Below are 13,492 nucleotides of genomic sequence, written 5' to 3' on the forward strand. Positions count from 1 at the left end.
GTTAAAATCTGAGCATACACCAGTTGTACAAACTATAATCCGAGCACACTGCTTATATGAGTTATAACGCTAGCAATCTCAAAAAATATGAGTTATAATCTATGCACACTCTGCTTATACGAGTTATAATCCACGCATACAACACTTGTACGATTTATTCAGAGCATACTCCACCTATACGAATTATAATGCACTCACACTCCATTTATACAAGTTATAATCTGTGCCACATGACATTTATGCGAGTTAAAATCCATGCACACGACGCACATTCTATTTATACAAGTTATAATGCAGGCACATTCTATTTATACAAGTTATAATGCAGGCACATTCTATTTATACAAGTTATAATGCAGGCACATTCTATTTACACGAGTTGCAATCTGCGCACACGATATTTATACGAGTTATAATCTGCGCACACATCTTACATTCTATTTATACCAGTTACTTCCCCACACACACTCTATTTATACGAGTTATAATCCACCCACACTCCATTTATACGAGTTATAATGCACTCACACTTCATTTATACAATTTATAATCTGCGTTACATGACATTTATACCAGTTATAATCCATGCACATGACACACATTCTATTTATACAAGTTATAATGCAGGCACATTCTATTTATACGAGTAATAATTTATGCAAACTTATATGACATAATCCACCCATACGACACTTGTTTGAGTTATTCAGAGCACACTCCATTTATACGAATTATAAAGCACTCACACTCAATTTATACAAGTTAATATCTACTCACACTTCATTTATACAAGTTATTATCCATGCCACATCACATTTATACGAGTTATAATCCATGCACACGACACACATTCTATTTATACAAGTTATAATGCAGGCACATTCTATTTATACAAGTTATAATGCAGGCACATTATATTTATACGGACCCATAATTTACGCAAACTTATATTACATAATCCACCCATACGACACTTGTTTGAGTTATTCAGAGCACACTCCATTTATACGAATTATAAAGCACTGACACTCAATTTATACAAGTTAAAATCTACTCACTTCATTTATACAAGTTATTATCCATGCATCACATTTATACGAGTTATAATCCATGCACACGACACACAATCTATTTATACAAGTTATAATGCAGGCACATCCTATTTATAAGAGTTATAATTTATGCAAACTTATATTACATAATCCACCCATACGACACTTGTGTGAGTTATTCAGAGAACACTCCTTTTATACGAATTATAAAGCACTCACACTGCATTTATACAAGTTAAAATCTACTCACACTTCATTTATACAAGTTATTATCCGTGCCACATCACATTTATACGAGTTATAATCCATGCACACGACACACATTCTATTTATACAAGTTATAATGCAGGCACATTCTATTTATACAAGTTATAATGCAGGCACATTCTATTCATATGAGTTATAATCCACGCACACATCGCACATTCTATTTATGAGAGTTACTTTTCAACACACACTATTTGTTCGAGTTATAATGCACCCACACTATTTATACGAGTAATCCACCCACACTCCATTTATACTAGTTATAATCCACCCACACTCTTTTTATATGAGTAATCCACTCACACTCCATTTATACGAGTTATAATCCACACACACATTGCACATTCTATTTATACGAGTTACTTTTCCACACACACTATTTGTACGAGTTATAATCCACCCACACGACATTTATACGAGTTATAATCCACCCACATTCCATTTATACTAGTTATATTCCACCCACATTCCATTTATACTAGTTATAATCCACCCACACCATTTATACGAGTTACAATCCACCCACGCTCCATTTATACTCGTTATAATCCACCCACACCATTTATACTAGTTATAATCCACCCACACGACATTTATATGAGTTATAATCCACCCACACTCCATTTATACTTGTTATAATCCACCCACACTCCATTTATACGAGTTATAATCCACGCACACATCGCACATTATATTTATACGAGTTACTTTTCCACACACACTATTTGTACGAGTTATAATCCACCCACACTCCATTTAGGCTAGTTATAATCCACCCATATGACACTTATACTAGTTATAATCCACGCACATTCCATTTATACTCGTTATAATCCACGCACACTCCATTTATACTCGTTATAATCCACGCACACTCCATTTATACTAGTTATAATCCACGCACACTCCATTTATACTCGTTATAATCCATCCACACCATTTATACTTGTTATAATCGACGCACACTACACTTGTACTATAATTATTTTCAAGTAAACTCCAGGCATATTACTCGTACATCAAAGGAGTGAAAACAATCTTACCTGCCACCAGTCGAAGTCTTCCCGAGCGATTCCTTGTGAGAGAGGTGACAAGAATGGCCGGATGGATGGGTTGAACCTCTTCACGAACCAGGGCGACGACCTGTTATTGCGAATCTCCTCGCAGGTGTCCCGGTTGCAGAGCCGTTTAAAGAAACCGGACAGGTGAGATGAGTTCGTCATGTCCGTCGGGCTACTCTCGCTAAATCCCGTCTCGTCGTTTCTCTCTCCAGATATCGACATCACGATCGCATTGTTCAAAATATTCAACCCGTAATATCGATTCACCATCAAGAAGAGAAAACTACAGGAAAAGGTGCCGATGGCCAAAATCCCAAAGAACAGTTTCACTCTGATCGCCATGACGCTTATACAGTCTGTAGAACGAATTACCGTGAAAATAACCACAAAAAAAAAAATCGTTTTCACTTCGTTTTATTTATTTATTTATTAATCTACGAGGTAACGATTCAAAAAAAAAAAAAGTAAATCGTTCACCAAACTTATCCTTGCAGGCGAAAGAAGTTAGGCCTACTGATCGATCCGGGATGAACAGGTCATGTGGGGAGGGGGGCGGAGGAGGGGGTGTGGCTTCGACAGGACCCGCTGTTTTGGGGGAGGGGGAAGGGAAGGAGGAAAAATTTACCCGTGCAAACAGTGCTTCATAACCTGTGTTGCCCAGGTAAAAAAGGAAATTGTAATACCATCTGCCACCATCACCAGGTGGCGCTACACCGTACACATTTACATTCATAATTTATGCCCTCTCCCGGTCCCCCACTGCATGAGGCTGCGTCCACATAGCCTCTATTACCCCCCAGCCAAAGTTGTATTTGTATTTGTACTCCGAGTAAAGTAAATAAGTGTTTATAGCTGGAGTACCCAGCGTTGCGTCAAGCGAAAAAGAAACATTAACTTATTTGAAATGAGTCCATCACAAATGTCAAATCATCATTATACCTTTTCATTCAATATATGCTGGTGAATGTACAGTTGATCACGTTTCTGAGTTAAGTATGATGACGTTCAAGAAGAAGAAGAAGAAGAGGAAGAAACCTTACCACCAACTTTGAATCTCCCGCGATGAAGCTAACTCCGAGGGCCTTTCACTCGCTCACCGCAGTCAGGTTGGTGATCTTTCTGTCTTCTACCGACTCCTCTCCGGACTTGCTCCCCCAGCCCTGTCTGTGCTCTGTCCCCCAAATATTCCTGCAGGTCGCACAAGATCTGCTAGCAACCCTCTTATGGTTAAACTGCCAAAATCAAGACTCTCTGCTCACCTTAACTCCTTCATTCCTCTTTTCTCCCGCCTCTGGAACAAACTCCCTCACTCTCTTCAATCCCACTCCTCCCTCCAGGTCTTTAAAACAGCTGCTCACCACCTTGGTGAGCCGCTGCTCACCACCACGGCATCCAAAACCTTGATCGTTTCTACCCCCGCTAATTCACCCCAGATTCACTTTTTTGAAATACCGACATCTTAGTCCTTGCAATGTCCATGTGTTTTATACTTCTCCCACCCTCCCCCTCCCCCATTCCCATGCCTCCTCCCCCCAAGCTCTCTCCCTCCCACAGATCTCGCGATGTCCCTGCTCTCAAATGTTGTGTTTGTGTGCTTCCCCCTCTCTCCCCATCTTGTCTACAGCTCCCCTTATTTTGTGTTTTATGTGTCGGTTTGAATTTTTGTGTGATTAATGTTTGCTCTTTCACGAGCCTCGATCTTGTATACAAAAAAAAAGAAAAAGGAAACCAATGATTGAAACATCTGCGAAAGCATTTCTGAACAAAAGGATGAACACTGAAGTTTCAAAAGGTGCTGAGGAAGCATTTATCGGTGTGACTGACAGACAGAAGGTACCAGACACACAAGCATCAAATACATTACTGGCCTGACCAAGGTCTCGGGTGATGTCACTTCATACACTGCTGGTTCAGAAAAGGTAGTAGAGAAGCACATTTATATTGCACCACCGAAGAAGGATGAACTTCCTAACCCAACTGATGAAGAGGTATCCATCTCTATAGCTTTACCTGGAGGATAAGCAACAACTGCTGCCTCAGCACTGGAGGAGGTTTCCTCTGTGATACCGGAGGACTATGCCAAGTCAGCCTTAGGAAACGATAAGGTAGTAGCCTTGACACATAGCATGAGTACACCAAAGGAGAAGGAGCTTGAACCTCCAGACAGTGAAGATGAGGAAAGCATTGGTGATGGGGAAGAGGATCAAGGGTCCCTGATGGGTTTAGAGCTAGAACTGCCTGCAGGGCACCATTCCTGTATTTTCAGCCAGGAAATACTCTAGTTCCGAGAACAAAGCTTACATAGCAGAAAGAAAGTGGAAAATGCGCTGAAACGGTGGAAGGATTATGACTTGCCAGTGCATTCCTTGTACGGACTGAGGAGAGAGGGATACAAAACAAGGACTTCAGGCTCGGCCGAGCAAGCCCAAGTCAGAAAGTTTCTAGCAGAGCTGTTGAGTTACAGGTCTGAGGATAAATTGTCTTAATTGTAATTGAATAACTCTATTCCCTATGTATCGGACCCTTCCTTTGTTTGATGAGGAGAAGGCTAACTGGCATTGTGGTGCCACACAACAGCGTCTTCCTCCTACTTTCTGCAAAGGCAGATGACGTTCTAGTGCTTGCCAGTAATGCAAGGGATATTCAAGCCATTTATGATTGTCAGCAGGTCCATTCAGCGAGATCGTCCGCTTCAATCAAATGGAGAAAAAGTTCTGGGCTTCTGATTGGAGTAATGCAGATCACAGAGCTCCCAACACGTTTTCAGGAATTGACCTAGAGTCACAGTGGGCTCAAATATTTGGGGGTGCATTCGTCCACTTCTCGTGGGTGCTCACCACTCATTAACTGGAGCACCTTAGAAGTAAAGTAGAGGGACTGGAGTGGGCTACTAAAAGTCTTGTCTCTGACTGAAAACACTCCTTATTAAAAAGTTCATCATTCCAAAGTTCGTTTTCAGGCTCTCTTGCATAAGCACTACAGAAGAGTTCCAGGTTAAGATGCGGAGGAAGTTATTGAACGTCTTTTGGAATGATAAACATTGGGTTTCCTTGGGTATACTGAGCTTGCCTTATGACTGAAGGGGGGCAGTCTTTTCCCTGCCTTTGAAGCCACAACCACACATCCGAGCTGAAGTCTATTCAACGCTACCTTTATGTGAACCATGCACTGCAATGGTGCTCACTGGCAACCTTCTTCAGCAAAGTGCTCAATCTCAGGTACAAAAGAAATATTTTTAACATTACCTCTCAGAGCTCTCAGAGTTGGATTTAAGCCAGGAAGAGGCACGACAGACGCGCTTTTTATTGTGAGGCAGTTGCAGGAGAAGTACATGGAGAAGAGGAAGAAGTTGTTTCTTGGGTTTGTTGATCTGGAGAAAGCATTCAATAGGGTTCCATGTGAAGTAGTGACATGGGCATTGAGGAAGTTAGGAGTGGAGGAATGGTTGATCAGAGTAGTGATGGCAATGTACAAAAGAGCGTGCACAGCTGTAAGGACAAAGGACGGGAACTGGTGAGTTTGAGGTGAAGGTGGGAGTGCATCAGGGGTCGGTACTAAGTCCACTACTATTTGTAGCTGTGATGGAGGTGCTGGCTCGGAACGTAAAGGAGGGTTTACAGTGGGAGTTGTTGTATGCAGATGATCTGGTGTTGATTGCAGAAAGTATGGATGGACTGAAGGAGAAGATGAACAAGTGGAAGGAATGTATGGAGACAAAAGGTCTGAAGGTGAATATCAGAAAAACGAAGGTGATGGCAAGTGGTAAAGCATGTGGTGAGGTGGAAAGAACTGGGAAGTGGCCGTGTGCTGTGTGCAGGAAGGGTGTCGGAGTGAATTCCATTCAATGTACAATGTGCGCTGAGTGGGTTCATCAAAAATGTAGTGGTTTGAGAGGGTAATTAACCAGTGTGGCAGCTACATTCAAATGTAAGGTGTGCACAGAGGGAGCTGCAGATGGAGGAAATGTTGAGTTGGATATTGGAGATGGTGTGAAGCTGGAAGGTGTGAAAACATTTTGTTACCTAGGAGACATGCTGAATGGAGAAGGTGGATCAGACTCGGCAACGGTTGCTGGAGTGAGATGTGCATGGAAGAAGTTTCGGGAACTGAGTGGCATGCTGACGAGGAGGGGAGTGTCGTTGAAGCTGAAGGGAAAGGTGTATGCTGCATGTGTGAGAAGTGTTATGATTTATGGGAGGGAGACATGGGTAATGAACGTAGAGCAGCAACGAAGGCTGGAAAGGGTGGAAATGCGAATGGTTCGGTGGATGTGTGGAGTATCGTTGAGAGAGAGGAAGACAAATGATGAATTGCGAAAGATGATGGAAATAGAGCCTGTGATTGATGCTGTGAAGAGAAACGGGTTGAGATGGTTTGGTCATGTGTTGAGGAAGCATGAAAGTGACTGGTTGAGAAGAGTGTTGGAAATGAATGTAGAAGGAAGTAGAGGACGGGGAAGACCGAGAAAGACTTGGCTAAAGATGGTCGAAGAAGAGATGCGGGCAAGGGGGTTAATAAGGGGAGATGCAGAAAATAGGGCAAAATGGAGAAGATTATCATGGGGACCACAAGGCTAACACCCGCTTTTGCAGGGAAAATGGCCTTAAAATGCCTGTTGTGTTGTTGTTGTATCCCTGCTGTTCGTTCGTTCTCTCGTTCTCTTTCTCTTTCTCTTTCTCTTTCTCTTTCTCTCTCTTTCTCTCTCTCTCGCTCTCTCTCGCTCTCTCTCTCTCTCTCTCTCTCTCTCTCTCTCTCTCTCTCTCTCTCTCCCTGCTGTTCGTTCGCTTTCTCTTTCTCTTTCTCTCTCTCTCTCTCTCTTTCCTTTTGTTCTGTTATGTCCTGATCTATGTTGCAGCTCATCCATAAGCCTCGACTTTGTATACAAAACAAGCAGTCAATATCCATCCATGATCCTTCAATGCATTCCTCCAACCCATTAGGCCTTTCAAATGCTAGGTGGTTCCATGGACGATCCACCACGCCCTGCACATGGCCACAGCTATGATAAACACTCGGAAGTCTGTTAATTAGGTCCCGCAAGTCTGTTAATTAGGTCCCGTGTTGCCCCTTTTCCCATCGCTACGTCCAGTGGCACATCACCAAGGGTGTGTTCAGTTAGCAAGCAGCTTATTACTCCCAAAAGGGTGAACACACCCCTGATCCTGCAAGGACGTAAGACAACTTGAAGACTTCAATAACTGTGCAGTGGATTGTACTAGTCAGACAATGATCAACATACCCCAATACTTGGCAACATTTTGGTGAAAAACATGCCTATGTCAACTCGGCAGCTAACCAATAGCTTCCAAATACTATACTGTACAGAGCCACAAATACCTTCCAAATACTCTGGATATGATTTGATGTACTCCATAACTGTTTACAGAGCGTTGGTGCAGCCAAAGCAGTTTCTTGACTTGGGTTATACTGGGTGATTTGCCATTGCCTTCCTAGATTTGTTTATCCATGCTCTACCCTTTTACTTGTTGAGTGTGAAGCAATTGGTAGTGGCACGTACCATTTTAAAGTCTTTGGTTTGACTCGGCCGGGGTTCGAACCAACGACGCCTCCCAGACTCAGAGCGGACACTAACTATACGCCACTGAGTCTGCTTTCCAAATACTATACAGACCCACAAATACTATACAGACCCACAGATGCTTTCCAAATACTATACAGACCCACAAATACTTTCCAAATACTATACAGACCCACAGCTACCAAAACAGCCACTCTTCGACGACGTTGCAATGTCGACCAATATGCCTCCACGCACATTATTACATCATTATACATACTAGCGTGACTCGGCGCGCTCAGCGTGCCTCACCACACGTCGTTCCAGAGGGGTAGGCATCTTTGACCATTTCGGTGTCTTTTGGGTCTTCAAGGTGTTTTGGGTCTTCAGGGCCATTTGGGTCTTTTGGATCCTCTGGGCATTTAAGGGTATTTTGGGTCTTTGAGGTGTTTTGGGTCTTCAGGATCTTTTGGGTCTTCGGTGTCTTCAGGGGCTTTTGGGTGTTAAGGGTCTTTTGTTTCCTCTGGGTCTTTAAGAGTCTTTGGGGTGTTTTGGTTATTTGGGGTATTTAAGTTGTCTTAAGATGGTGGGTGACCCTTTACAGGGACAAAACTCTCACTATACAATGACGACATCCAATTTACAAATAGGATCACTGAAACCCCAGTCTGGCGAACTCTATCCCCTCTGTATCGGTCCCTTCCTTTGTTTGATGAGGAGAAGGCTAACTGGCATTGTGGTGCCACACAACATCGTCTTCCTCCTACTTTCTGCATATGCAGATGACGTTCTCGCTTTTGCTTTATTTTATTTTATTTTTTGCTTTTTCCTTTTGGGTCTAAAGGGTCTTTAAGGTTTTCAGGTCTTCAGGGTGTTTTGGGTCATGGGGGTCTTTTGGGTATTCGGCATCATTTGGGTATTCAAGGACTTTTGGGTCTTCGGGGTGTTTTGGGTTTTTGGGTATTCATGGTCTTTTTGAGCCTCAGGGCCTTGAAGGGTATTTTGGGTCTTCTGGGTGTTTTGGGTCTTCTGGGTCTTCAGAGTGTTTTGGATCTTCGGGGTGTTTTGGGTCTTTGGGGTGGTTTGGAGCCTCAGGGCTTTGAAGGGTATTTTGGGTCTTTGGGATGTTTTGGGATCTTCAGGGGTCTGAAAGGTCTTGAGGAAATTAAAGGGTCATCAAAGGTCTGAAGGGTCTCAGCAGTCTTAACGCAATTAAGAGGGTGTGAATTTTTATTTGAAGAAGAAGAAGACGTTTTCGTCGCATATAAACATAGCGACATACATAACCATATACGTTTGCTCTATTATAATAAGATTTGTACCAAGAAGAACAAGAACCACCTTTAGAGGCCATCCTTCCTCGCAGAGCAGGGGTCGGCCTTTTTCAGGCACCGTGGTCCCCTTTTTGAAGCAATGTTTTATGGCTGGATGCTCTTCCTGCTGACAACCCTGTTAGTCGCCTCTTGCGACAAACACGGAATTACCAGTGAACTGGTATGGAATTTGCCGACGTAGGAAAGATGACAGGCTGAGTCAACCCACCTGGCATTAATTCAGCGATGACCGGGATTCGAACCCAGGATCCTAGGATCCCAAACCAGCACCCGAACCGCTAAGTTTATAGATCACTGATCGGCTCGTCCTGTATGCATACTACTCTCAAGTCAGACGTGCTTCAGGCCTTTTTGTGGTATAAAGTTACATAAAAAGGCTCGCTGTGCTCACCTCACCACGCATCGCTGCAGTAGCACGGACTTGTTTAAACTGAGGATAATGACCTGACTGAACTTGAGTTACTGTATTGTCATGATTTACACCAATCATAATACAAACATTTATTTTGTACAAATTTATTTATAATATTGGTGATATTATTTATTTGTAATTTATTTGTAATTTAAAAAGGTCCAAGTGGTGTAAACCTCTAAATCCGTGGTTCTTAACCTGGGTTCGACCGAACCCCAGGGGTTCAGTGAACCAGTCTCAGGGGTTCGGCGGAGGTCTTCCGAAACGTATTGCAATTTTCTTTTGTTTGTTTTTAGTTTTGTATCAATTTTGAATCTATGTGTAATTACGCTTATTATTAATATTATTATTATTTTGCTACGTATGTTACGAACGAATGGAAATGTTATTTGTAATTGTATTCCCATCCCATTCATGGTTTCTCTGGTCTGTGTTTAAGATAAGTTGTTTCACACTGACTGTAGTAAGTTGAATCAATGAGCAACTTGCTAATTATTCTGTTGATGGTGCTTACTTGCTTACTTACGTACTGGATATTGGACTTTGCAGGGGTTCGGAAATTCCAGTGAATAGCCTGTGTCAGTGCCGTGTGCCATGCGTCATTGGTCGTGCCTTAGTTTGGAGTTACTGATTAATTGAAAAGTAAGTTGGAAATGTTTGTGGATATGCAGGGCGGGTTCAGAGTTATATTAAAGTCAAAAGTGGATGGTGATTATAAAATATGATTGAATTACTCAGAAAATTAGGTGGAGGTGATATAACTCCTTTGGTCGCAATTCAAAACTAACAATTCCCAGTTTTCTATGTAATATTATAATTGGATTTGAGGTGACAGAGTTGAGTAGATAATAAATCCCGTCATCGTAACTGTAAGTTATGTTTTCTTCGTTAAAATTTCTCAGTTTTCAGAGGGGTACTGATTATATTTAAGCATGTTCCTTATTTAATTTTTGTCATATAATTATTTGCCCGAACTCAATTAAGATCAGTTTGTTATTTTTTTTCTTCTTTTTTTGCAGTATGTCGAGCGAAAAAAGGAAGTGGTCGGAGGATTACGTGCGGTACGGGTTCACGTGTTTGAAGGAACGGACGGAAGTCAGCGTCCTCAATGCATGCTTTGCAATGTCAAGTTGAGCAACTCCAGCCTAGCACCAGCAAAACTACGGGAACACTTCAAAAAACTGCACGGCGAGGGGCAGTACAAAGATGCAACGCTGGATGAATTCAAATTGAAAAGAGTACGATTCAACGCAAGTGCTACCTTGCCCACTCTCGGCTTCGCTCCAATTGAGAAACCGATCCTCACCGCGTCGTAGTCAGGTTCACTATGTTTTTTCGTTCAAAATCATGGTAGATTAGCAAACCTATACATTTTTGGAAACGTTATTACATGGAAAATCTGAAAATCAATGTTTACATTTGCCAATTCCGACCAATTCGATTCGACCAATTCGACCAATCGACCAATTCCATTCGACCAATTCGACCATTCGACCAATCGCTTCGATCGACCATTCGACCAATTCGATCGATTCGATTCGATTCGATTCATCGAATTCGATTCGATCGACCATTCGACCAATTCGATTTGCCAATCAATTTGACCGACCTTTGCTTGTGTGGAACGGACTGTGAAAACGATGCGGACTATATTGTCGGATACGACACAAAGGACAGTGATGACGAACTCTAAATGGCATATTCTGTAATCGTGTATGTTTGATGCCATTGACTGCCTGTGTATATTTTGTCATTGACTGCCTGTGTAGATGTGAAGTTATACTGACTGCATGTGTATATATGATTTTGCTGACTGCCTGTGTATGTTTGGTGATATGAATTATTGTGACACATTTTGATGTTATTAACTGCCTGTACAAAATGATAACATGTATTTGATTATGCAACTTATCGCGAATATAAAGACAGTATTTTGCAATTCAAAACCTTTGATTCGTGTCTTACCATTCCCCATAGCACTAATTTGATACTTTCATTGGATTCCTTGTCCCTGAAAATATAGGTTTAGTATATTTTTAAAAGTTTTTAGGGTAATTAGAGGCAGAAATGGAACAAAATATGTATTTTACAGTGGCAATTTTGAAAATCCAAAATGGCCGCCATACAGGTATCTCTCCAAATGTAAACATTGATTTTTAGTTTCCTTATGCTATAACCTTTCCAAAAATGTATAGGTTTGCTTATCTACCATGATTTTGAACGAAATATAATTTATTGACATGGTGAACCTGACTATTCTGTGATCCAAACGATGCCACTTGACCAGAAGCAGGCCTGAATCGCTACTCAATTTCCAACGGAAGGCAATAAACAATCAAAAGTTTCTCCCCGGCCGACCATGATCACTACTTAAATCCTGTGTAACCTGGGATGACTTGTTGATACATTTCTGGCAGCTTTGCCAAACAAAAGGTCAGATCTAAGGCAAGATTGCGCTGCTGGATACATGGACTGCGTTGCATCATTGAACTGTCAACCATGTATGGACTTTATTTAGCCTTGCAGCAGTAGGGGACAATATTGGTTGGAGCCAGGAATACCTCTTGTTTTTCTTGGTGTGAATGGGTTCACAGGTTGTGTCACCTGTCATGACGCTGCACTAAGACACTGATAGTGTTGTGTTGTACCATGTCCTGACAACGTTTCCTCAGTGAAATCAATGTTTTCCAATATTATAGTAGTTGGCACTTTGGATTTGAACCCTCGAGGAAAAATATCCTCCAGTCCAAGCTGTATTGATGCAAGAGCCGTACCATGTTCAATACCTTTGAATGAGACATCCAGTCCCAAAAGAGCCTCCAAGCTTCTTCTCTGCACACTGGAACACCTACACCAATCCGGACCTGGCCTTCGTCGTGTGCCGCACCAACGACCCGAAGCCTGAGAGACGCGTCATTGACAGGTTCCCCCGCTCACACCACCGACCGTCCATCATCAAAGTGCCATCACTGGTGCAGCCGGTAGCGGGCAGACCTGTCAAGAGATGGAACTTCCGGAAGGCTAACTGGCAGTCGTTTGCTGCAGAGACGGAAAGAAGAACAGCCGGTCTCCCAAACCCAGAAGCTGCTGATGTGGACGCCGCATACGCAGCCTATTGTAAGGTTCTCCTAGGTGCAGTAAAGAAAAACATCCCGCGTGGCTTTAACAAGAACTACATCCCGGGTTGGGACGAGGAGTGCAGCCACCTCCTGCGCGACCATCAGCAGGCTGGCTCCAGGGAAGAAGTGGACGCGACTGCAACAGCACTACTCCAGAAGCTGGACGCCACCCGTAGGACCAGATGGACTGAAATAGTTGAGTCGATCGATTTTACCCACTCTAGTCGCAAGGCGTGGCAGACCATCAACCAGCTGACAGGCAAAAATACAATGCCATTCAGGTGCCCGGTGACAGCAGATGCCATTGCGTCCCAGCTGCTGAAGAACGGTCGCTTCCCGGATGCAGACAAAAACTTTGCCCGCCTGACGTTGCGTGAGGTGTCTTCTCTCTCCAGGGCGGCCAGCGCCGATGCCAATCTCTCGGGAGACTTCACAGCAGCCGAACTCAGTGTGGCCATGAGCAAACTCAAGCCGGGCAAGTCACCAGGCCGTGACAACATCCATCCGGAGTTCGTCATCCACCAGAGCACAACAACATCTGGTTGGCTGTGTTCGTTCTTCTCATCGTGCCTCCGGAGGTCCAAGCTCCCGAAGACCTGGTGCCATGCTTCCGTCATAGCCCTGCCAAAGCCGAACAAACCTGCGGAAGACCCCAAGTCCTACAGACCGATCTCGTTGCTCTGCATCCCATTTAAGATTCTGGAGAGGATGATCCACAGCCGCATCGAC

General features: G+C 43.0%; 1 protein-coding gene across 1 annotated transcript in view; it reads right to left on the reverse strand.

Moving 5' to 3' along the window:
- The window catches only part of LOC137417136 (CMP-N-acetylneuraminate-beta-galactosamide-alpha-2,3-sialyltransferase 1-like), a 114,364-nt gene extending 111,602 nt beyond the window's left edge, over positions 1-2,762 (reverse strand). Inside the window, exon 1 of the mRNA XM_068102917.2 lies at positions 2,363-2,762. Coding sequence (XP_067959018.2) covers positions 2,363-2,722 — 360 coding nt within the window. The 5' untranslated portion in view covers positions 2,723-2,762. The remainder of the gene's footprint in view (positions 1-2,362) is intronic.
- Between the last annotated feature and the right edge of the window lie 10,730 nt (positions 2,763-13,492).

Source organism: Myxine glutinosa, chromosome 3, assembly GCF_964187855.1.
Source record: "Myxine glutinosa chromosome 3, kmMyxGlut1.1, whole genome shotgun sequence".
NCBI classification, from domain to species: Eukaryota; Metazoa; Chordata; class Myxini; order Myxiniformes; family Myxinidae; genus Myxine; species Myxine glutinosa.